This window comes from Pezoporus flaviventris, unplaced genomic scaffold, assembly GCF_033815535.1.
Source record: "Pezoporus flaviventris isolate CSIRO_AGI_PZ_B2104156 unplaced genomic scaffold, CSIRO_AGI_Pfla_v1 ptg000213l, whole genome shotgun sequence".
Taxonomy (NCBI): domain Eukaryota; kingdom Metazoa; phylum Chordata; class Aves; order Psittaciformes; family Psittacidae; genus Pezoporus; species Pezoporus flaviventris.
In genome coordinates, this window is record NW_026892761.1 from 3476657 (window position 1) to 3501422 (window position 24766).

At 46.0% G+C, this 24766-nt stretch overlaps 1 protein-coding gene across 2 annotated transcripts; it reads left to right on the top strand.

Moving 5' to 3' along the window:
- Positions 1 to 153: 153 nt before the first annotated feature.
- CABLES2 (Cdk5 and Abl enzyme substrate 2) lies at positions 154 to 23241 on the top strand. 2 transcript variants are annotated; one of them, XM_061441800.1, is made up of 10 exons: positions 154 to 662; positions 14779 to 14850; positions 15031 to 15123; positions 15865 to 15942; positions 17380 to 17488; positions 18177 to 18342; positions 19066 to 19169; positions 19555 to 19661; positions 20955 to 21159; positions 21620 to 23241. In XM_061441800.1, the coding sequence occupies exons 1-10, from the start codon at positions 154 to 156 to the stop codon at positions 21758 to 21760; spliced, it is 1584 nt and encodes a 527-aa protein (XP_061297784.1). In that variant the 3' UTR covers positions 21761 to 23241. The 2 variants fall into 2 exon arrangements, with proteins under 2 accessions (XP_061297784.1, XP_061297785.1); XM_061441801.1 differs by lacking the exon at positions 14779 to 14850.
- Positions 23242 to 24766: the final 1525 nt, after the last annotated feature.

Consider the following 24766-nt stretch of genomic DNA (forward strand, 5'->3'; position numbering starts at 1 on the left):
GGCCGATGATGGGGGGGGGCCCCGGAGCCAATGAGAGCCGAGCGGCTGCCGGTTTCATTTACATTCGGTCGCGCCGCAGCCAATGAGCGTGCGAGCTGGCTGCCGCGCTGCGCCGGCAGGCGCCCCGCCCGGCGGCCGCGGCTCATTCGGAGGATGGCCTCCGCCGCGGCGTGCGGCTCCGCGCCCGCCCGCCCGCCCCGACAGCAGCCGCGGCCGCGGGGCGACTCCCGCCGGCGCCAGGCCGCGCTCTTCTTCCTCAACAACATCTCCCTGGACGGCCGCCCGCCCTGCCCGCCCTCCGAGCAGCCGCCGCCGCCCGCCGGCTCGGCCGAAGGGGAGGAGGCAGCGGCGGCGGCGGCGGCGGAACCGGCCGGGGCCCCCCCGCGCCTGCAGTCCCCGGCGCCCCCCTGCCCGCCGCCGCCCGCGCTGCTGCTGCCCGGGGTCCCCCCGCTGCTGGCCGCCGCTGGAGCCAAAGGGGAGGCGGACCCCTCCCGCGGGGGCATCTTCCTGCCGCCGCTGCTGCTGGGCGGCCCGCTGTGCCCGCCGGTGCCGCCCGCCCCGCCGGGGATGCTGGCGGCCGCTAAGCCGGGCGCAACGGGGCTGCTGAGCCCTACGCAGAGCGCGGCGGGCGGAGGCTTCGTGCTGGAGGCGCAGCGACAGAGGTGAGCGAGGGGCAGGGGCACGCCGGGCCGGCCCGCAGCAAACCCCCCCCCCCCGGGAGCGGCCGCACTGACCCGTGGGGCGTGGGAAGCGGCGGGACCCCCCCCACCCAGGGCCATGGGAAGAGCTGGAGTTTCCCAGGGCCCTCGGCCGGCGGCTCCGGGGGGTGAGGAGCGGAGCATGGGAAGCGGGCGGCCCTGGGAGGCGGTGCTGGCCCCGTTATCGCCGGGGGGCACCTGCCCCGTACCGGGGGTGAGCGGCCCCCGGGGCTGGCTGCTCGGGGAGGGGGGGTGCGGAGTCGCTCGCTGGGTCTCTGGCTGCAGCCCTGCGGTATCCCGAGCGCTGCCTCCTGCTTGTCCCTTCGCTCTGGTTCTGCATCTTTCTGCTTCCAGCTGAAGCCGATGGAGTCATTGCTAGGTAGGACTCTTCGGGTGTCCGCTGCCGATGTCCTCATCTCTGCTGCTTCTCTATGCAGTAACTCTGTGTATTAATAAATGTCCGGGCGCTGGGAACTTTGAGTCAGCCTCAGGGGAGGAGGTTCTGGCCTTTAGTGCAGGATTACCGGTGTGTTTCCAAGGGGCTTCTCTCAGCCTGAGAGTGTTGGTTTTCCAGGCAGTTGGAAGGCGGGCTCCTGCTCAGATCCTGGGGATTTGAGCTCTGAAGGAACTCCTTTCAGGCTGTTTCTGGCATAAATAGCTTTGTAAAGTAAGCTGGCCCTCTGAGCCTGCAGATAGGCAAAGCAGTATCAAAGGCTTTAAGTCTCCATGGTCTTCAGAGCTGCTTCAGAGCTTTGTTAGTGAGCTGAAACAGAGATGTCTGTGCTTTAAACCTGGGGAGCTTTGCTAATGCAGTTGGTGGTGATCCCTTTCAATGTACATCCCTGGAGTGTCCTGGACCCCCAGGAAACTACTGGGAGCTTAAAGTGAACTTAAAGAGAAGTAGCTGTTCATTGGTACAGTGTGGAGATCCTTTTGCCTGTTGTCCCTCCTGCATTTTTTTCCTCCTTGAACTGCCATTTACTACCCATTGCTTTTCTTGTAATGGAAGAGACCTTTCTTTCCTTACTTCATGGAGAAACTGAAGCTGGGGCTGCTAGATGGATGCTTGGTACTCATAGTTTGCACTATGGGTACCAAGTACAAGCAGTTGGGTACTGCTTGTTGAGCAGGAAAGCCCAAAGCGAAGGTGTTGCTGTGGCACAGCTCCTTCCCAGCGCTCCACAAAAGCCAGAGCACTCAGTGCTCTGTGATTTCATTTCATTGCTTTATTACCGTAGTTAAAGCTCTTGAGGGCAAGTTTTACATTACGAGTTTTACAAGCACAGTTACCTCTGCGGGTGTGACTCTCTGTGTGCCTGTGCGTGCTGAGTTCTGGACTGATGGAGTTCATGTAAGTGATTCAGTCCTTTCCCTTCCCACACCAAGTCAATAGCATAGTAAGAAAATATTCCTGGGATCTTCTCATGTGATGTCCTTCCTGCCTCTTCCCTTGGCACCTGATTTTAGGTGTTGTGTTCTGCTGCAGCTGTTGTAATCAACCCACCTCAAAAGAATGATAAGTCAGAACTAGAAGGTAGAGAGAAGCACAAGGAGGTAATTGAGGGAATGAAAGAGCTTCTGTCTGCGTAGTGACAAAACAGACCATGATTTTTCAGCTTGGGAGAGGTGGCTGAAAGGCTGTATTGTATCGCATTAATCATCCTGTGTACTACTTACAAGGGTGATTTGGAGTGAGAGTTCATCTATTTTTGTACTTCTAAAGAGGAAAACAGTGAGTGGAGAATGCAGCTGAAACCCTCAGGTTTCAGAAGGTCCACATCTTTACATAGTGATACACGTCTTTGGCGAAGAGGATGGTTTTATGCTGCCTGTGGGGATGTGTTGGATCCAACGTATCTCTTCCCAGTCACACTGGAGCGGGTGAGATGGACCATCCCTCTGTAATCACCATTTGTTTTGTTGCTGGATGGCTCCGTGGTTTGCTCTGACAGAGCATCCCTTCATCCCCATGGAACAGCAGCATCTCTTGCTGCAAATACATGAGGAGTGATTCAGGGACCAACTTTCCTGCAGGACAGTGATGGTTATGCTGCTTCCCCTTCTGTGGTTGCAAAATAGGATTCAGAAATCAGCAAACCATCACAAAATGGGTTTACTTTTCCTAGGACATGGGAATCTGGGTGTTGTTTTGCTAATGTTGCTGCTCTGTATGGGTGAACTGTGGGATCATGTAAATATACAAGCGTATGAAGTCAGCAGAGGGAAGGGGGAGGTGGGATCTGTGCTGTGACTCTGGACATCTAATCTTTGATGCCCACTTAAGGCAGCTGCTCTCCTCAGAGTCCTTTTTTAGTCACTGCCAAAGCTGCTTTGAGTTGCCCTCTGTGGAGCCTCCCTTAAACATGCCAGGAGCACAGGCTGAAGGGTCTCCAGATTCCCTCCATCCATGTTCAATGACCACTTCCTGGGGATCTCATCTTGCTGGGGTTTGCCCCAATCCATGGGGATTGTTTTATCTAAACCTGATGGTTTTATTGGGCAGAGATTTATCACAAAACTTGACCTTGTTTGACTTGAGAAGGCATGAGAAGTTGATGGGACCAGTCAGCGTAGCTCAGGGCAGGTTGTGATGGCACCTCTGCTAGAGTGGGTGGTGATTTATTAGTAACAGGCAGGAGCTAGAGTATCATAGAATCCCAGACTGGTTTGGGATGAAAGGACCTTAAAGCTTATCCAGTTCCAACCCCTGCCACGGGCAGGGGCACCTTCTGCTAGAGCAGCTTGCTCCAAGCCCCTGTGTCCAACCTGGCCTTGAACACTGCCAGGGATGGGGCAGCCACAGCTTCTCTGGGCACCCTGTGCCAGCGCCTCAGCCCCCTCACAGGGAAGAGCTTCTGCCTAAGAGCTCATCTCAATCTGCCCTCTGGCAGGTTAAAGCCATTCCCTTGTACAGGCCCTTGTAAAAAGCACAGCCCAAGGAGTAAGTGACCTGTTCAGCTGATGGCACATGGAGTTTCTCGTTGCTCAGTAGCTGTCAGGTCCTTGAGGATGGAAACTTCAGCAGTGCACACCCCCGGAGGCAGCGTTCAACCTGGATGCTTGGTTTCATTGTGCTGCTGTCTGAGCATTATCAGCTTAATGACTTGAACCTTCCACTCTTGTTTTCCTGAGGAATCTTCTGTTTGCAGGATCTTCAATTACAACAGTTATACCAGCCTGCTTAATCTGCTCCCCATCCCTCCTCCCTTCTCCTTTTCCATCTTGCTCTGTTCTTTTGTTCTTTCACAGAACCAGCCTCCCAAGGAGCAGTGGAGGGAGGCAGCAAACAGCGAACAAATCTGCATTCACAGCTCTTTAATGAATTTCTGCAGCTGGGTCTGAGCTTTCTGTGGAAACACAGATAACAGAGCCCTGAAAATAGCCAGGTTATGAAAGCATGAGGAATGGGAACCACAGCCCTTATGTCAATGCTCGTTGTGCTGCTGAAGGTACAGTGTAGCATCATGTAAAGCAGCTGGGTTTGTCATCTATTCACTGCGTTTTGCTGGGCTTAAGAACAAATACAGAGGCTGAATGATCTACAACTGATGCTTCAGTGTCCTTGGTCAGGGAGCTGACGGAATGCTCAGGATTGCTGATAAGTCAGAAATGAGTGAGCTAATTTAGGTCATTTTAAGGGTATTTAAGGAGTTTAAACAGGAGTTGATAACAGCAAGGCTTTGGACCAACTCTGCTTGTGAGTGTTAATTGGGCGCTGGGATTGCTGACATAGGTGTGATCCCATTGGTTCCTTGGCTGGAAGAGCAGAAATGCTTGGTCAGGCTTTTATGCTTATGATGGTCATGGTGTTGTTTTGTGCTACTGTCAGTTTAGCTGCTGGGGTCACTTCAAGAGATATAAATATTGTAACAATACCCCCCTCTGCTAATAAACAGACTTTGTTGAAAAGGAGGAAATGGAATGTTTCAAAGTCTGAGTTTTCATTTCAAGCCTTGTTTGGAATAACCTGAGCACACACGGTGCTTTCAGGAAGCAGCAGGATCTGTTGGGCTGGCAGGCTTTGACCTTTCAGAGCAGACTGGGGTGTGCTGCTTGGGGCTGAAAATGGACATAACCTAAAACTGAACTTTATTTAAATTATAAGGCTGCAGCTTTCTCTTGTATTTACAACTGCAGATGAATTGTATGTGTTTAATATTAACTGCTTATAGTTTAGAGCTGCCTGTGGTACTTATTATCTGGCATTCCCAGGCAGGTATATTACTCAGAAGTAAGCTGGAGCTTGGAGATCAGAAAATCCATGTCCTTGTATCCTGTGCATCTCTGCAAGTGGGTCTGAGTCAAACAATCCCAGAGTTAACACCAAGGTAATGCAACCTCTTCACTTAAAAGAATCCAGAGAGGCTTTTTAAAGTAACTTTGATCTTGAGGCAGGAGTTGTCTGTACAGCATTAAATGTACTTGCAGCTAATTTTACCTGTGGATGGATTAGAGCTGTGGCAGTGAGTTTTGGGATGCTGTGGGAAAGCGGATGCTCTGGAAGTGCAGTTTGCACCTTTCCCTTGCTGCCCAGCTCATGGTTCCTCTGCAATAAGGGTGTTTGGGATAATGTTGCCTTGCTTCAAGGCAATGAGCCATCAGCTGAGAGAGGAAATGCTGCCAAATTAAATGTAAGAAGGGGAGGAATTGGGCCTGTAGGATTGTTATGACTGGAACTTCCTTATCCTGGTGCTCCTTGGCTGTGGACTTGAATGCACTGCCCAAACCAAACCTTTTGTAGAGCACAGCATTTGTGGCTGTTTCCTAATGTTTTACTTGTAAGATTTACTTTACAAGCTTCCTTCGAGTTAGGACAAATAACACCAGCTTTATTGGACTATTATTTTCCAATGTAACTCTTGACTGAAGTCTGCAGGATCTCAGTGTACTCGCTTAAAACATCATTTCTTTGATTCACAATCCAGAACAGTTATCTCTGCCCCTCGCCTTCCTGCTCTGATCTCAGCTGGTGAGCACGTGCCTTCTCGGGCTGAGCACTCAGAGCTCATGTTGAGCAGCAGCTGTACACTGAGCACTATGGTATCAGTGAAAAGGATGGGTTAGGTTATCAGTGCTCCTTACCATGACTTAGCCCCAGAGCCCTCCTTGAAAGCTGCAGAGATGCAGACTGTCCTGACTTGCATCCGCTTTGCCAACTGACCAGAGTGCTGTGGGTGAAGCTTCTTCACTGGGGCTATGGTTACTAGCAGTGGTTCTCCGTTTTTTGGCAATTTACTGTGAGCTGGGATGAGGCAGGGGGGAAGGATCTTTGCTTTCCATTTTAAAGAGTAGTTCTGAGCTACAGATGAGCTTTTCTGCTCTGGGTGGGTATGGAGTGTTCGCTTTAGAAGAGAGGGGGAGAAAATTGGAAAGAGGGGAAGTGATTCTAACAAAAGTCTCAATTTCTAGTTTCCTACACTATGTATGTTTTAGTTATAGTAAATCTTGAAGACTTAACTTCATCTGTCCTGTATTCCTCCTATCAGCTGGTTAGAGCTGTGAGCCTGTCAGGCTGAGCTGAAGATGCTTTTTGAGCCTTCTTTTGAAGATTGTTCCAAAGTCTTCCAGCTCTGCAGATTGAGTTTAAAAATGCAGGACCTGACGTGCACACGAGCATAATGAAACTTGGATGCTGTAATGAGCACGAGGTATTGTTGATAAAGCAGGTGACTGCAGATGGAGGGTACTCAGCTACAGCCACTCTGTCATGCTGACTCTTCAAGTGCAGAGTTTTAAACACCTAACCTTTGGTTTATAGCAGCTGTGTGTATAACTTACAGTAAGTTGTTACAGCTCATTCTCTGGAAAAGCTGTTAAATGAAGAACCTTTAATTGGTCCCATAAGTGCAACAAGTGAAGTGATTCACAAGGTGGCTCTTGGATTCACAAGACATTCATAGAATTAGAATGGTTTAGGTTGGAAGGGACCCTCAAGCTCATCCATTTCTGTTGCCCCCTGCCTGAGGCTGTGATCCCTGGGCATTCAGAACACCCTGACCCTGTGCAGCACCTTCCTCAAGGGACGCTCGTCCTGCATCAGCTCTTGCGCAGGGTGGTGGTACCCAGCCTCAGCTTACCCTGCAGATGGAGCTGGGTGCCTGTGTCGTTTGCAGGCCAGCCACAGCACAGTCTGAACTGCTGCTGGTTAAAGCTGCTGCTCGGCACCATGGGCAGATTTGCACTTGCTCTGCTGTGGTCACTGCAATTTAAGCATAACATTTTGCCCTGGTGAGGCTACAACATCTTGATTGTGGGTTGGAGGGACTGATGTTGCAGTGGGAAGAACCAAGTGCCCATAAAAACACCGTGAGACCTCTCTAAACTTCCTTTGACTGGGCTTCCTCCAGTCTGTTTTGAATTGTCGTCTTCCCACTTAAAAGCTTCTTTCTTTTTCTTCTATTTTTTTAACTTGGGTTTATTGTGCCGATGGCTTTTGTTTTAACAAGGCACATGATGAAGTGACAGCATCATCTCTCAGAGAACTGCATGAGTATTTCTAGCATAATGCCCACAGTGTTATCAGGGACACACTTTGCATTTCACTTGCCTAAAAGGTCAGCAGTTCAGTGCTTGGTGAGCAGAGCACAAAGCACAGAGGGACCAGGCTTGTGAGCTAGAAACACCTCCAGAAACAGGTAAAGACTGAGGAACAGTGGTTGTGTCCTGGCCAGCACATGTGGTTTGCTTTGTGAGAAGCAGCAGGGATCTTAGGAGTGGGTTTTAGATGTGGGCTCTAGGCAGAGCAAACCTTACATCTGGTTTGGAGGTTCTGTTGCAACAGATGGCTTTCATAATACTTACTGGAAGGCATTATTTTATCCTTGGATTGTCTAAACACTCTGAGCACCAAAACAATGTGATTTATGAAAGGCAATGAATACAAAGCTCGTTTCCTAGTGGCATTAGGTCTTAATCATGTGTGGTTGTGAATCACAGCAGCTGCTGTGAACAGTATCTAATTTCTTTCCTTGTTAGTATTTAAACATCTCCAGGCTTAGTGAGCTTCCCACTTACTCTGCCTCCACCTTTATTCAGATTATGCTTCATGTGTGCTGCTCCTCGCCTGTCCTGTAGGCTGCATGACACACTCTTCTCCTTGCACGTGGCTCTACTGGTGCCTGAGGAGTGCAGGATCTTCTCCTGGCTGCTTGGGACCAGCAGGAAAGCTCCTGGTATCCATTCAGGTTTGCAGACAAACCTCAAATAAGAACACAAAGGTGAAGGAATTGGGCCTCCCCCCTCATTCTGAGGTCTTACAGAGGACCGTGCGCTGAAGCATAAAAGCATTTTTCCATGCTCATGCAGCTCATCTGGCTTTACTCTTTAAAGTGAAGATTAGCAGAGGAATAAGTTAAACCAGCCCTGCTGTGAGACTTGTATTTATTCTCTGGCAGTCAGACACTTAAACAAATGTCAGGATGAGCTCCTGGGATGGTGACCTGTGATCCAAACAGCACGTTTGTGGTGCCATAAAGCAGTGAGTAGCTGCCTTTGTAAAGAAGGAGCACTTAGCTGTGTGCTTACTATTGGTTATGCAGGGTGTCTTTGCCTCTCATTGAACATCAGAGCTTGAAACCATCTAGCCATGAAAATGGCTTGCTCAGTGCTGGGCACTTCATGGTGTAGGTTCTTTGTTAGAGTAATTTGTCTCGCTGAGTATGTGGGTTTGGTGATTCAGAATAAATGTGGTCTCTGCCTGCTTTGGGCTTTAATTACTGAGAACTTGTTGCTCCTGGTGAGCTGTACTCAATCTGCTTTAGAGCAGGAAACTCATTACTGTAAGCACTGAGGGCGGTAAGGCACGGGGCACTGTTAGAACAGGGATGCTCACACTCGTATGCTCTGAGGCACAAACCTGAGAACAGTGTATGCCTCCTGGGCTGCATAAGTGATGGCAGATGCAAAGTAAGCTTAAAAGCTGGAACTGGTTTCCTTAATCCCTTGATGGCAGTATTTTAGCTCGTCAAAGCAAAGCAGGGTTCATGTCTGGCTGTTGGCTCACCTGGAAGGAAGGAAAATGATACAGCTTAATCTTGAAAATAATGTCTTGGCAAAACAAATGTGACAGGTAATATCTTCCTATTGCAAACAGGATTTGGGAGCTGGGTTCCTTGTGCACGTTACCGTTGACAGTTGTTACTAAGCTAATGCTTCCAAAAACCAATACATGAGTTTTTGCCCTTGTTATATTAATAACTCAGTCCCGTGATGGCTGTGATTACACTGAGGCCTGTAAAGGACCTTACAAAGGGACATCCGTATTAAAATAAAACTCTTTCAAGTGGGAAATCGGAAACCAAATTCTATGAGCCCCTGATTTTACATGCTAATTAAAAATCCTTGACCTCCCCCATGCCCCCATCTGTCAGCAGCACGCATGGCTAAAGAGGAACAGAGATATGAGCTTGCTGCAAATTTTAGCCTTGTGCCTCAGGGTGTGTGTCTGCATGGGTGCATGCAGTGTGGATGCATGCAGGCTAGCATCCTTCCCACAGCAGAAGGGTGATGGATGCGACTTCATCCCAAGCCAGTCGACCCTGCAGGCCTCTTTGGCTGGAGGAGGTCTCAAGTCATGTTACTGCCTTTAGAACATCCATGTCACAGGGCTTGGCAGTCCTGGAAGTGATGAGGATAAGAAGTCATGGCAGAAGATGCTGTGTTGCTGGAAATAGCTGAATGCCCATTGAAGTCTGGCTATGCAGTTGGCCGAGTGCAAACTTGTCCACGTGAGAGTCGGGGGTTAACTAGGATGGGAGGAGAATCGCAGTATGATTCTAGAAGCTTCTGATTTAACCCTTCAGGAAGGAGCAAAACCAGCAATGGCAGAAATGCTGGAACCAAGAGGGCAAAACAGAGAGGAGCTTCAAAATGGCCAAATAGCAGCAGCACACAGGGGCTTAAGGAAGATCACAGCCACAGTAAAGGCCAATATTAGGAGTTAAAAAGTGTTTTGTGATGGTTATTTGTTTCCAAACCTGGAATCAGAGCTTGGGAGTGCTGAGCAGGAGTGTGACTGCCCCCAGGGCTGCCTCACCATCCCTTAGAGGACATGGTGACCCAGGAGCTGGCATGGAAGACATCTGCCTGTACCTGAAGCCAAGTCTGATAGCACAGGGTTGGTGTCTCTCTTGCATTCTACTGTAGTATCTGCTAAAGAACTGCCAACTTGGATACTTCCAACTGCAGCAGCATCCTTAAACTGTACCTTTTTCCTCTTGGGTGTCTGCAGGTAGCCCAGCCCATGGATAGGAAGGGGGAAAATACTCGTGGTGAGCCATTGGCAAGGTGACTGTTCTTCAAGCTGGAGCTGTGACTTAACCAGCTTTTTCCTTTCAATTGCTAAGACGGAACATGGAGGGATTACCAGCGCTATACATAGATCGCTCCGAGCTGTGTTCTCTTTGCTGGCAATACTTAAGAGCTCTGTCAACCTCAGGGCTGGGGATCCAGCATGCTGCTTGTCTGTTGTTGTTTGCTCTCTGCACTGAGGTTCTCTGCCAGTGCTCAGTGGGACTCTGGCAGGACCAGAGGAGGACAACACCAAAGCTGGCAGTACTCAGAAGTTGGGTTTTCTCTGTGGGAAATCCATCAGGATAAACATAAGGGTTGGCTGCTTCTTCTCAGTTTGGGAGTCAAAATGCATCATGAGTTAATTTGTTGGGGTTTTATCTGAACACAAGATTTTTTGTGGGCTTTTTGTTAAGTGCATATTTAGCTCATCAGGGGGTTGGCACGGTGTTGGCTTGTGTGACCATGTGTGCACATGTTGATAAGAAGCCATGGCGTAATCCATAATTCCTCTGCTCAGTAGCCCCTTATCTCGGAGCATGGGCTGTGTGTGTTTTCTTTCTTGGTGGGTCCCCTCAGAGGTGCTGGCTGTGTAAACACGGGTACTGGGTTGAATGTTGAAGTTCTGGGAGGTTCCTGTTGTGTTGGCTCCCAAAGTAGTGGGGAGGAAGCACCCAAAAGTGACCTCCTGGCCAAGGATGTACCAATAAGCAATGTCTCTCTAGCTTGTCAAGGAAATAGCTGGTACTTCCAACAGGCTATTTTCAGGTTCAGGCTTCAAATAGAAAGTTCTTTAGGATATTGTTGAAATGACAGCCTGCTCCACAGAAGTCATAAGCTTTTTAATATCAGATACTTTGATTTCTAATTGTCAGGTAGCATGTCAGTAAAGGTGTCCATAAGGTAACTTGCAGTGCACATAGAGGCATTGGTATTCAGTTTTAGCGTTTAGTTGCATTTGGCAACAACCATTCTGTGTAAACTACTTAAAATCCTTTGAATTCCAGTGAATCGGGCCAAAAGCAAGAAGTGTTATCCTAAGTGAAGCTGCTTAGCACACGATATGTCACTCAATGGTTTTCTCATCAAAGCTAGCAGCTACTGAAGTGATCTTGTGCAGGCTGTTGTTGAAGCTTGGATTGGCTGTGTGAGAAGAGCACTCAAACTAAAGCAAATATATACAAATTGGTGCAGAATGCTCAAAAAGTGTTAAATTCTGCAGCATGCTCCAAGTACTGCACTATTTAATAAAGAAGTTCTTTCCACTAATGATATTGAGGAATCTAGCAAGTCTGACTGCAGTGAAGGAGCTGCGTTGCTGTAAAACATTGGCTTGAGCATAGAAACTGTTTCAGGTACTCTTAACTGGATTAATGAGACCTCTTTATGTGCACCCTGCTTTAAGATCTGAGGGTGAGTGTCTTGCTCATCTGGGATTCCTCCAAGGTGACAGCTTCGCTTGAGGACTGAAGATATTTACAAGCATAGCTAAAACTGAAGTTTCCTGTTGGCAGAGTGGGGATGAGTCATTGTGGTTTTGAGTGCAGGGGCAGGATCCTCCCTTCACTGCAGCAGGGTTTTACTTACAGATCAGCTCTTGGAGCAGCAGGTTCAGGTGTTTGTCGCTCTTGTGTCTGTTAATGAGAAAAGGAGGTGGTGCTTGGAAGGTGTAATGCTTGGGATGGGGCTCCACCATGGAGGTATTGCATTGCCACTGTTCAAGGCCAGGCTGAACTGGGCTTGGAGCAAGCTGCTCTAGTGGAAGGTGTCCCTGCCCGTGGCAGGGGATTGGAACTGGATGAGGTTTAAGGTCCCTTCCAACACAAACCAGGCTGTGGTTCTATGACACTGCAGAGTTTCCAGTGAGGGTCTGGCCATGGCACTCTCGATCCATCCACTCACAGCAGGATCCTTTCACAGAACTACGTGCTTTCTTTGTACCAGTGCCTATTGTCATTGGCATTAGCTGTGTGTTCCCTTTACTCACCACACACGGCGTCTTTCTGTCTGCATCCAGGGGAGGAGGAAGGCTCTGGATGTTACCAGCTTCGTTCCTGCCAGGAGGTTTGACATTGGCCTCCACATTGCATGGAGGGTGTTTTTATTGCAGGTCAGGTGCCAAAGTAGACTGGAGAACCGTGTGTGTGTGAAAGCATTAAATGTTCTTGTGCAATTCTCATTGAAAAGCAAAAAATAGCAATGATTTTAAAGCTGAAGTGCTGGTGAAGGGCACTGAAGCTGTGCCAGGAATGTTCTTCAGTAGGACCTGAATAGCTGTGCATATGTAGGAGGCAGTCTATAGCAATGCTGAATGTGGTAGCCCTGTGGGAGGATTTACCTCTCCTGTGTTCACAGAAAGGGACACTAGTTTTTCTTAGAACCATTGAATCGTGGAATACTTTAGGTTGGAAGGGACCTTAAAGATCATTTAATTCCAACCTGTTTGTGTTCTCATTTTGTTTTAAGAATAACTGAACAGTGCTGCTGAGAATCTGATACGTGTTTCCTTCTAGGGGCAAAAATACAGGTTTTATATGGGAGTAGAAATCATTATAAATTCACAGAGAAAGGGCAGTAGTTATTTTAATAACACCATAAGCAGACTTTGGGAAGAAGAAAAATGTTCATTAGTTTGGTATTAATTCTCTTCATATACTTGAGAACACAGAGAAAAGGGGGAATTGTTCCTCAGGAAGTTGCAGTGGGGAATGAGGAGCTAACCTGGTTTCAGGAATGCTCAGATGGAAGTGTTTCTTTGCAGAACCTTCAGATAATCCGGATGATCAAGGGACTGGAGCACCTCCCTTATGAAGACAGGCTGAGAAAGTTGGGGCTGTTCAGCCTGGAGAAGAGAAGGCTGCGTGGAGACCTCATAGCAGCCTTCCAGTATCTGAAGGGGGGTTACCAGGGATGCTGGGGAGGGACTCTTCATTAGGGACTGTAGTGACAGGACAAGGGGTAATGAGTTAAAACTTAAACAGGGGAAGTTTAGGTTGGATATAAGGAGGAAATTCTTTCCTGTAAGGGTGGTGAGGCACTGGAATGGGTTGCCCAAGGAAGTTGTGAATGCTCCATCCCTGGCAGTGTTCCAAGGCCAAGTTGGACAGAGCCTTGAGTGACATGGTCTAGTGTGACGTGTCCCTTCCCATGGCAGGGGCTTTGGAACTGGATGATCTTGAGGTCCTTTCCAACCCGAACTATTCTATGATTCTATCACTGGTATGTACAACCACAGGAGTAACTTCTTGCCTGCAGACAAGCAGTTTTAAGTAATGTTTATGTCAATGTATAAGGAAGAACACCACAACACCATCTCTTCTGAAGTGCTGGATTTCTGGCCACCATGCTCAAGAAAAAGCAGATGGATTTTGTTCATGTCCAGAACTCTGGTTTATCTCTTCTGTAGCAACAAACCAGTGTGGTTTGGTTTCTTACCCAGCTCAGGCTGGAGAGGCGGAGTCACCCGGAATAGCACATTGTCCGGCTGCTTAAAATGAAGCGCTGGGCTTCAAGACCAGACTTAATCCCAAGTAGGTTTCTTTGATCTTCAGCTTGAATTGACTGAAGCTACAAATGGCTTTGCTGTGTAAAAACCCTCCCATAGCTGCTCACAATTCATAAATCCCATTTTTCTTGACCTTCTTCCCCCTGCTCCTTGCTCCCATCCAAAGTACCATGCTTTTGCTTTGGTCCTGGATGTTAACTTCCAGGCATGAGAGCCTGGTTTTGGTCTGTCTGGGTGGTGCCAGAGTTCTGATACAGTTTAAAGTTGGATTTTTTAATTCCAAAAGTAGGTCTTGTCAAGCCAGATTCATACAGTTTTTGTCTTATATGCTGCTTCTGCATTGACTTCCATGGCAGTAGCGTCTATTAGCTGAGTTGTTATGTCTCTTTGGACGAAAACCTTGAACTTGAATGCACGTGGCTTGTGCTAAAGCTGTAGCACAGTATGCTCGAACGAAAGCAGAAAATATGGAATCTGATAGCTGTAGTGTCAGTGTTTTGCTGGGGGTAGATGAATGTGAGTGCATTGTTCCTCTGGAAATTGCAGTTGTAGTTTCACAATTCGTTTGTAAATCTCTCTCCCAACAAAGAATGACTTTGACAATAGTCGTGTATCTTACTTTGGCAAAGTCTATTTTTTTTTTTTGCTTAACTGTAATATCTTATTACTGTCACACTAACTCCCATGATTCCTACTATTATTCTCCTCCTGTCTTCCATTCTGGGATTTCAGATGAGTACTGAATACTCTTTGCTTCCCCTAATAACCCTCTCTATTGTTTTCTGGAGAGATCTGTCAATTTTATTGAGCTACAGCTGTAGACTCTGTCTGCTGACTCCTGCAGCTGGAGAGAGCTGTGTTCTGAACAGAGAGTACACACGGATTCAGTCGTCTTACAGATAGACCTGCATCTGCCTGTAGATTGATATAAAATTACTCCTTTGCATTGATGGGAAGGAGCTTTTTGTGGTATATTTTGTAAGATTATTTAAATGAGGATTTGGAAGCGTTTCAGGTGTTTGATTTCTAGGTAGGTGGTGTTATGTGTGGAAGGTAGTGCTCTCCATAATGAAGCTGGTATGAATGTACTTCCAGGGCCCTGGAGGGGTAGACAAGTTCTTGGCCTTTTTAGGAGCTTCAAACTCGTAGTTAAGCCCTCTTCCAACAACAAAAAGAACCCAAAGAACCTGCCATGCGTCCTAAGAGCTCATAGATCTGTTGCAGTTCATAAACTCCGAGGCCATGAACTAATACTGTTCACTCTTCGTGGTGTTGTACATTTTACAGAAGGCGTTTTATCTCCCAGCGCTGCTCTCTAGACTTTTTAGAAGACATAGTGGAATATGCCAGTGTACGAAGGTACTTGTTTCAAAAGCAGCATTAATCTCAACTCGTTGCATGCAGTCCTCTCCTCCCTCCACCCTCTTCCACGCCAATATCTGAGGTCCTGCATGCACGTGCTGCCATCTGATCATACAACCGGCATGACTTCTTCGTCAGAGCCCTGACCAGGTCTTGGGTTTTTGTTTGTAATTGCAGGAACAAGCCTATTTCTGGGTCTCCAAGACACAAAAGTTTGAAGAAGATGCACTTCATCAAGAACATGAGGCAGTATGACACCAAGAACAGCAGGTAACTTCTGAAGGGCAAGGTGCCTCCTGTTCTTGGGTGAAATAGGATGTGCTCAGTGGACCCTAGTTCAGTGCAGTTAGCCGTTTAATATCAGTGGCAATAAGGTGATGTCCTGGTTAGTTTTATATCTCCTGTTGAAGGCAGTAGGTGCTCATATCTACCCACCTCTGCAGCAATATTATAATGGTTCTGCCATCCTACTTTGAGCAGGTTAAATCATTCTCTTGTAACACCCTCCTTATCTCTAGCACACAAAGGTGAATGCTAAGGAGGATTCAAGGAGAATGGCTTGGTTTAGCCAAATTCTTGGCTCAGTTGCTGGGCAGAAGAGAAAGGTTGAGGCTGAATTTGCATTTATTAATAGAGGTGTGAGGCTTCATCTAAATGTAAAATATTATCTACATCTTTTCATAAGGCTCATAAAAAATTACATAAATATAGATATGTATATTTAAAGACAAGGATCTCCTGTGAGGAGCTCCAAGGTGATGACAGTTACTGAACACTGGATTCTCATGTAGAGCTTGGTTCTAAGCACTTACAGGCATTAATTGCTTGCATCTAAGCACTCTCAGAATGAAACCTCTGCTCTTGTGCTGCTTTCTGAATGCATCAAATCCATAGCAGTGTCTGTAACTTGCAGAGTGATACCAGAAGAGTCTTCTACTCATGTTCCATAAAAAGCTGCTTTTCATGCATCTTAATTCATATCCTGATTATTTTTTCCCCATCTGCTTACAGGATAGTGTTAATCTGTGCTAAACGAACACTGTGTGTGGCTTTTTCTATCCTACCTTACGGGGAGAGTTTACGGATCAGGTGAGTTGTCTTTAACTGCTGGGTGAAATGGCTGGTTTGTGGGTTGCAAAAGATCTTTATATGAGTATGGTTGGTGTAGGGCTCCTGTTTTGAAGCAGGTGAACTTATTTATCCTACTATTTATGTATAAGGACAAAAGCTTGCTATCAGAGCAGTAAAATCAGACATTGTCACAGCATCAAAGAGTTCATTCAAACTCCAAGAGGAAAATAGTGGGAAAGGGAGACTTGCCTTCAGGTGTCCATTCACGATTTCAAGCACTCCAGTACTATGAAATCCCTGAAAGCCGCTTTGAACAGATGATGTGATTTGTTGCTGGACATCTAAAGGGGTCAGAAATCAACTGCCTTTAGTGCAATCAACTAAAAAACATATGGAGCATCAGGGAAGGATGCTGCTGCCTTTACTGGAAACTTCCATGGTTTTGTACTGGAGTTACATCTAAATAAGTTAGGGATGCTCTTCCATTCTTCAGCTCTAAGCCATGAATGTCACTACTTGCAGTCTAAGAAAACCAGAAACAGTTTAAACTGAAACTGCTTTTGGTGTTTGTACTACATAGAGCTGTCAATATGATCACTTATGAGAAACCAAAGCTGGTAACTGGACTTTCCTGCAACCTTGCTCAGTCCCTTGTGCAGTCTGAATTGATTCTGTGAAGGTCTATGGTCCACAAATACACCATAGAAAATACTCATTTTATTCAAAGCTGCTTCTGGCAGAACAATTGTATTGTCACTCCTGTCCTGTGCATAACTTACACACGAAGGAAACAGATGTTTAGTGGTGGGAATTGCATTGTATGCAAATGCTCTTGCCACAAAAATAGTTGATGGGAAAATATTTTCTCACTTAATAGGAAAGCAGGGAGGTCACTGGAGCTGGTTTAGAGCAGTTCTGAGCACTGTGTCATTCTGCTTGTAAGCTGGCAATGCAGTTCTTCAACTGAAAGCTGCTTTTTGGCATTGGAATATAGGTGACAAAACTGCATGGTGCCATCGCTGAAGCAGAGTTCTGCTTCATTCTTAGTTTGAGCTTCTGTGCACAGTGGCTGGAAAATTGCCTTTCTGAAAGCTGGAAATCTAGTAGTATAAATCATGCTTGCTGTTAAGTGAGAATTTGGGTGTTGGGAATGGCATGGTCTTATGCAGAAATGTAATATTGGGGAAAAAAGTTTACTTTTGATAGGTGTATTGGTATGATTTGAGTTAAAATGAGATGAAATTTGGTTTTTGAACCTGAATGCCTTCATGTTTTGAAGAGAGTCATTAAAAATGACTGTTTTCTTGGAGGTGGTGGGATTGAGGGATTGCTCTGTTCCCACATAGAGAACTGAGTGTTGGATTTGGCTGTAGGTAGTGAACAGACCTGGTGTTTACCAGACAGGAATGTGGACTTGTGCATGTTGTAATGGCACATGTTCTTATCTGCATTTAGTGATCTAAGAATGGAAGGACAGAAGCAGCGACATCCTTCTGGGGGAGTTTCAGTCTCCACGGAGATGGTGCTTGGACTGGAAGGAGTAGAGCTGGGTGCTGATGGCAAGGTAAGGAAAGACGTTCTTATCTTCTTGACTCTTGATTTGTAATGCCAGTGCCCAAACCATTGACCAGGGCAGAGCACAGTGGGTGGGTGAACTGGCTGCTGTCACCCTGGTGTCGTTTCATGCAGGGGCAAGTCGCTCAGTCTATGTAGTGCTTTGCCATCCCTAAAGTGAGAGCTGTGACTTCAGAGCAGCAGAAGTTTGCTTAGATCCTCAGTTTGAAATATTTGGCTTGTGATAATGCTGCTTCTGAAGAGGCTGTTGAAGCCTGTGATCACTTCTGCCTCTGCTTCTGGAGAATTGATTGGATTCTGGTATTTTGGGCAACATGAGTGATGTTTTGATAGAAATATGGGCAAAATAAAAACCCTTTAGTTTATATACTGCCAGAATTGTACTGATACGATCCTCCCTTTTTGCTTCCTAGCCCACCAGATTTCCTACAACACTTCCATACTGGCAGTGTGGAAGCAAGATGTTCCTCATCCAACCTTTCCCTTTCTTCCAGTCCCACAATTTCAAGGTCTCCACTCCCAAATACTATGTTCTAGTAGCATACGTTCTAATCCCCAAATTCTCTATTCTATGAAATTCCAACTCAGAGTTCCTGGAGTCTGTAAATCCTAGATCTCTGGAAATAAGCTTTGCAGTAAGCTTCCCCCTCTTAACTACCACAACTCTCCTCTTTAAGGTTGTGTCCTATGCAAAATTCCTGTATCCAACCAATGCCCTCGTGGTTCGCAAAGCCGATGGCCACGGTGCTGTTCCCTCGTGTCGAGCTGGTGCTTCTCGGAGTCTTCCTGGATCAAGATACAAACCTGCGACAGCAAAAGCAATACCAGCAGGAACAGACCTTGGTAAGGACCAGTCACCAGCTTTGTCATCACTCTGCACATGGCAGAAAAGCTGAAAAGGAATGTATTTGTCTGAAACAATTGCAAGGAGTAAAGTGCATTATGGGGAAGGATGTGCTGGTGCTGGATGAAGACTCGTTTAGCACAGCCTAGTAAAGAAGGCATGTTAATGAAGTATAAATGCTGAGCCTTAGGACTGAGACCTGCACACATTCCTCTGCCCATCTGGCCAAGTTCTGTTTATGCAGTTCAAGGCGCACAAAGCTTTTCCTTGGAAGTGTGAACTTCTACATTACTCAGCAAGAAACATCTGGTGTAGAGGTGGTCCTCCTTGCCTTCTAGCACAGCCAAACAGTTTGTGACCAGAATCTCTTCTCTCATGTAAAAAAGCAAACCTGACAGCTCCTCTGTCTGTTAGATCAGCGTATAGGCAAAGCAATTCAGTCTTGAGCAGTTGTTTTCTGTGCGTATTTGTAGATGACAAGCTTAGTTTCCACTAAGTCAAAAATTATGCATCAGGCACATGCAGGAGAAAGAGCTTTGTGGGTTTTAGTCATTCCACTACCCAACTGGTGTATTTCTGAAATGCAAGCATGCAGAGTGCCTGTACTGTACCTTGGTAAGGGACAGGGACCTGCCAACACTCAAGTTTGCTGTTTGAAAACTTTTTAAAGAGGAAAGAGGGAATTTAAAGCTCTGTACCTTGTGCTTTCCTCATTCTCTCAGGAAGTGAAGCTGGGGAAGCTGCAGAGTATGATCCAAATATTCTGGATGATCCTCAATGGCCCTGTGGAAAACACAAACGTGTTCTCATCTTTGCCTCTTACATGGTGAGTGACTGGCATACCTGAACAGAGGAGTGAGTGCCTGGAAGATCCTCCTGTAAAGAAATTCCCTGAGGAAGGAAACTTCCTCTGGGAAGAAAAAGTCCTGACTTTTTGAGAATTGATTGGGAAAAATACATATATTTGGGTCTGTACACTCAGTTTATTGAGGACCAACCTGACATGAATCTCCATGGTGTTATTTGCTTCCTGTAACCATTTGCTTGCTAGTTCTTTGTAAGACTTTATAGCTGAGATTCAACATTACAGAGATGTTAAACTGTGAATAACAAAACTCAGGCTTGCCTTTGTGTTAGCATCTTTGGAAGACTTGTTTGGCTGTGAGTACTGCTCACAAGAGAAATGGTAAATTTTGCCTCGTGTGTTTCAGACTACAGTCATTGAATATGTGAAACCCTCTGACCTTAAAAAGGATATGAATGAAACCTTCAGAGAGAAGTTTCCTCATATCAAGCTGACACTGAGCAAAATTAGGAGGTAAGAAATGAGCACTGAATAATGAGAACGTCTACACTGTGCAAGGATGCTTTATCTTCCCCTTGCATGGAGCAAATACTAGATCTATTAATAGTATATATGATTAAACACTAATCTCTTGTTGATAGTTGAGCTGACTGTAGGATGACAGCTCCTTACAGGAATGTTAAGGATGCTGTGAAAGGGTAACAGTTGGTTTTCATAGTTCCACCTAAAAGGGTTTTATTCCACCAACTGTGGTGTGACAACACTAATAGCCAATTAACAGTGAAGTGTTAGCCTTGAAACAAATCCTTGTAACCTGATTGTGTGGCTGTAGTGCAGCCCCACTCTAACTGGATTATCTTTCTGGACCCTCCAGCTATTTTCACCTTTCAATTACCAGTTGGCTGATGATGGACTCTAACAAGATTCTAGGATGAAGAGTGTTAGGTTTGGGAGTCTTGGTAAAGAAAAGCGTTTTGTGAAGGCAGGATTATGCCACTCAATTCCTCATCTTCCAGGAAATGCATCTGGCCACTCATCAATGAGATGCAGTATTGTGCCTTTAGAGAGAAGTAATCTTGCTGGTATTACACATCACTTAATGCAGCCAGGGCCTCTGAAATAGCCAGCTTAAACACAGCTCTGCTGAATCACCAGGGCTACGTGTAACTCTGCTCCAAGGCTTGCTCAGGCAGATTCTGTGTTCTGCTAGTGTTCTGCATGCTCCTCTTTGTAGCTGAGTAGTGTGTCTGCACAGAGATATTCTTGCAGGAGTAACATGAATGGCAGCCAGGAGAGGTAGCATCCACCATGAAGTCAGCCTTAATGCTGAAGCACAGGGCTAGCTGTTGTGGAAAGTGTGTAAACCAGTCTGCCTTCCCCCTCAGACCTGATTCTTCCACAAGGTGTGTAGTAGACAGGTCTCTCTGCAGCAGCTGCTGTGATCTGCACGACTTTGATGTGGTATTTTGTAAGTGAGGGTTTTTCAGGCGTATGATATGAATCACAAACCAGTTTGGGAGCCCAGAGGGAATCGTGCAGCAATAGCCTGCGTGTCGGTGAAGCAGCTAAGTCCCCAGTGTTTGCGAGCATATGAGGAACTGTTCTTCCACAGTCAGCTATGTTAAATGTTTGTGCATCAACTCCAGCTTTCTGCCAGCTGGACTTCTCCAGTCTAAGATTATCCTCATCGTGGTTATACAAACAGGAGATTTGCCCATGTGCTCTTCTGTTCCCCAGCTGCAGTGTTTCCAGAGCATTTCATATAAGCTGCCGTGTTTGAGAGGGTGTTTCTTTTCCTATTCCCAGTTTAAAGAGGGAGATGCGGAACCTGAGTGAAGACTGCAATCTGGAGCCAGTTACTGTCTCCATGGCTTATGTTTACTTTGAGAAGCTCGTCCTCCAAGGCAAACTCAACAAACAGAACCGCAAACTGTGTGCTGGTGCTTGCGTTCTGCTTGCAGCCAAGATCAGCAGCGATCTCAGGAAACATGAAGTTAAACACCTTATAGATGTAAGTACTTCGGGGCTTGCTTCAGGTGTTGTCAGAACCTCCTCTCTAGTTCATAGAACAAGACAAAGATCAAAGCCAAGATTTCCAGCAGTGCATGCTTGCTTTTAATTTAAGACCAGCTCTTTCAGTCAGTTTTATGTCTCATTAGGGTTCTTCCTTGATGAATTTCTGTGATTCGTTAAAATTACCTAACTGGTGCAGTCTAAGGTCCTGGTGATCCTACAGTGAGGTTATTTTTGCACTTACTCAAGCAATTGTGACTGTTGTGTGGGTGTCACAGCTGAGCTGATAAGCTGGTTTACTTGTCTGATCCCTGGCAACACTTTCTGGTCCTGTAGGTACAGATGAGGCCAGGCATTTCTGACTCCTGTTTCATGCTAATAATTAAACAGTACGTTGGTGTCTTGTGGATTAACTGATTCTTTCTCCCCCTCCTCTTCTTTTTTTATTCCTGTCATAGAAACTAGAAGAGAGATTCAGATTCAACAGAAGAGATCTCATTGGTTTTGAATTCACTGTCCTCGTAGCTTTGGAACTGGCGCTCTATCTTCCTGAAAACCAAGTTTTACCTCATTACAGACGGCTCACACAACAGTCTTAACCAAAGCTACTTTCAGCTGACAGCCAGTGGCGCTGGGGATGGCATCACTGAACACTGCTGGTGGAGTTGCCACCAGCCCTTCCACACGCCTGCGTGCATCCTGCCCTGGCTACAGCCACTTTTGGAGCTTGCAGTGTGTCACTGAACTGTTGAGGTGTGCATTGTGGCCACGTATGGCAGGTCTGGGGGATGGTACGAGAAGAGTTAATGAACTTTAATTTTCTTTTGGACATTTAAAGCACAGATATTCACCAGTCAGCTGTCATGGCTGCTTATTATTCCTTATTTATCCTTTTGGTTTTACTAAAACTGTTCTTCCCTATGAAGAATACTATGGTATTGTTTCTTTTTGTTTATTTTTAAAGCCTTTATTATATTCCTTGAAACTAAAGGAATCATCACTTCCATTCCAGTGCACCATAAAATTCAGAGGTTTCTAAGAATCTTCTTGCATTTTTATGTTAATGAAATGCATACTTTATTTTTTTAATGATGTGCCTAAAACTGGCTGGTCTGGTACCAGTGCTTTTTAAGTTGGTTATTTTATTTAGTGGGGAATCCTGAATTCGTGTAGCCATTTATTCTTTACCTGCATTGGCCTTGCATAGAAGGAAGACAATTCCAGTATATCTGCACTAATGATACACAGGGCATCTATTCTCTACTATACTACAGATCTCTAGTAGTAAGACTGAAATTACTTTGTTCCAATTTAGTTGTATATTCTTAAGGTATTAATAATCATTTGATTTAAAAGGTTGAAAATCTCTAATGAAGTACCTACCACATGTTGAACAAGGTTGCTGCAGCAAAGCCATTGCCATCCAAATTCACCCTTTAGTGCAAGATGAGTGCTTGACTAAGAGCAGTTTTGCTGTCAAATGTTTCATTTCCAGTTTTTGTTTCAGCGTTCCATGGTCTGAAATAAGCACCTTTTTAGTATGACTGTATTATATATGGTCTTACGTGTTCTGAATACATGAGTCAGTAGAGCTACTGCTGCCAAATGAAGCCAATGAAACAAAGCATGCTCAATATTTAAATGCTACCTTTTTACTCCGTTCTTCCAGCATTGGTCACTGTGATGGTCCTCATAGAACTGGCATTTATTGCACATCTGAACAGCCCAGCAGTGCTCTAATGCTTACTCAGAGGTTAAGTAACTTCTCTGACCATTGCCTATTCCTTCATTTACTTTAAATATCCAGGTTGGGAATGAATTGTTGTTTGGAACATTCTGTGATACTGGCTCTTGGGTTGATTTTCTAAAGCAATATTATTATACAAACAACTGCGGCCGTTTGCAAGGAACAAAACTGATGCTTGGCTATTACAACTGAGAAACGTGTCATTTATGTTGGACTCCTAAATGAAATACTAGACCTCGTACTGAGGCAAGGGACTTGCTCTCTAATATGTACAGTAATGTAAATTCCTGTTCCTTGTATTAAATGTTGGTTGTAGCCAAAACCAAAGCTGAATCTTTCCTTTTCAGCTGTGTTTTGTCTGAAGCTAATTTGGATTCATTGGAATTGCATCAAACTTTACTGGAGCCCCTTCCTCTTTAAGAAGGGCTCGAAGTGTATTTTTCATATATAGTGACTATCAGATCTTTTGTAACTGTGTTCAGCTGTGAGTAGCTTCAAGTTATTGTGTACTATTTAAAATGCTTGTGACTTCTAACCCAGAAGGACTTTCTAGTCTCAGTAAGCAAAATGGTAACAGAATTAGACAATAAGCTTGCCAGTTATCTTCCAAAAGGTTTAAAAACTTGCCTACTAGTTAAACTTTCTACTGAATATAACTGTCCTTGCATGCAAGTAGTGATGTACTGAACATCTAGCATATACTTAGCCTTCAAATCAGCTAACAGTGAAGGCAACAATGTGGTCCACCACTCCTTTAAGTTATTAGGGGAGGGGACAGAGGTAGAACTGAGCATAGGAACTTCTGGCACAGTTATGCCCAGTGCTAGCAAACCATTTTGGTATAAATGAAATCAGAAAATGCCTTTCTCTGGGAACTTTACCGTATAAAGAGTTTTCTGTAACAAAATTAACTTTCCTTTCTTGCCATGTAAGGAAAACAACGCACTTTGGTTGCCACCCACTCTGCTCAGTGGAATTTTGTCTAGATGCAGTGGGCATTTGGGCTGCAGGGACACACACAGAACCTACAGTTTCACATCCTAACCTGGCAAGCTTTTGTTTTCCCTTTCAGAAGAACACATTAGGTTAAGGAGCATTAAGTTCAGAATGGTTCGTTTTGTCTAAAGGTTACCGAAACGTCGGTGTGGGCACATGGGGGTATTGGTGAGCTCAGAAGCTGGAGTAGAGGCCAGAAACCCTGCAGTGGAGCTGCACTGGTGTCTGTGGTAGAGCATGGTTTGGGGATGATGCCGTCCAGGGGTGACGCTCATGCATCAGTGCCTCCGTTGTGGCATCTGTGCAGAACCAACCCGGCTGCACAGATACGGTACCTACCGTGTGCGTGTCTGTGTTGGGTTTTGTTCCTAGAGCGTAGCTTGCAGTCTGCGGGAATGCTTTCCACCTAAAAGCTGCCACCATGTGGCAAAGGACTATTATTGCGTTTATCCATTAATAAAGCGGGACCCGAACTCACCCGTGGAATTGCCGCCTTGGCATTTCCACAGCCCAGCTCCTCTTGCTGTGAAGGGAAGCGTTGGTTTACACCGAGGCGAGGGGGGGGTTCTTGTGCTGTGGAGCGTGTAAAGATGCTGCTGGCTTGGCTCAGCGTGAACTCTCTTGATGAGAACTTGTACATTTTTTTATGTGTTATGGTTTTGTCTTGTCCATGTTTTATTTTTTGTGAGATGAAGATGCTGTGAAATAAACACTGTTTTGGTACGTGGTTTGTAATTAAACGCCTTATTTCGAAGCACGGCTTGGCTCCAGCCCGCTCTGAGGGCGGTCGCTTCCCCTCGGGTTCCTGGCGCCATGAGGAAGGGCGGCCCTCGACGGGGGTGTGGGGAGGGACGCGACCCCT

What these genes read in the sequence shown, in the direction of transcription:
- CABLES2 (XM_061441800.1), top strand. Translation starts at nt 154, where the DNA reads ATGGCCTCCGCCGCGGCGTGCGGCTCCGCGCCCGCCCGCCCGCCCCGA. An exon ending in GGGGAGAGTTTACGGATCAG is followed by an intron (nt 15,943 to 17,379) that starts GTGAGTTGTCTT and finishes ATCTGCATTTAG; the next exon opens with TGATCTAAGAATGGAAGGAC. An exon ending in AAGTTAAACACCTTATAGAT is followed by an intron (nt 21,160 to 21,619) that starts GTAAGTACTTCG and finishes TTCCTGTCATAG; the next exon opens with AAACTAGAAGAGAGATTCAG.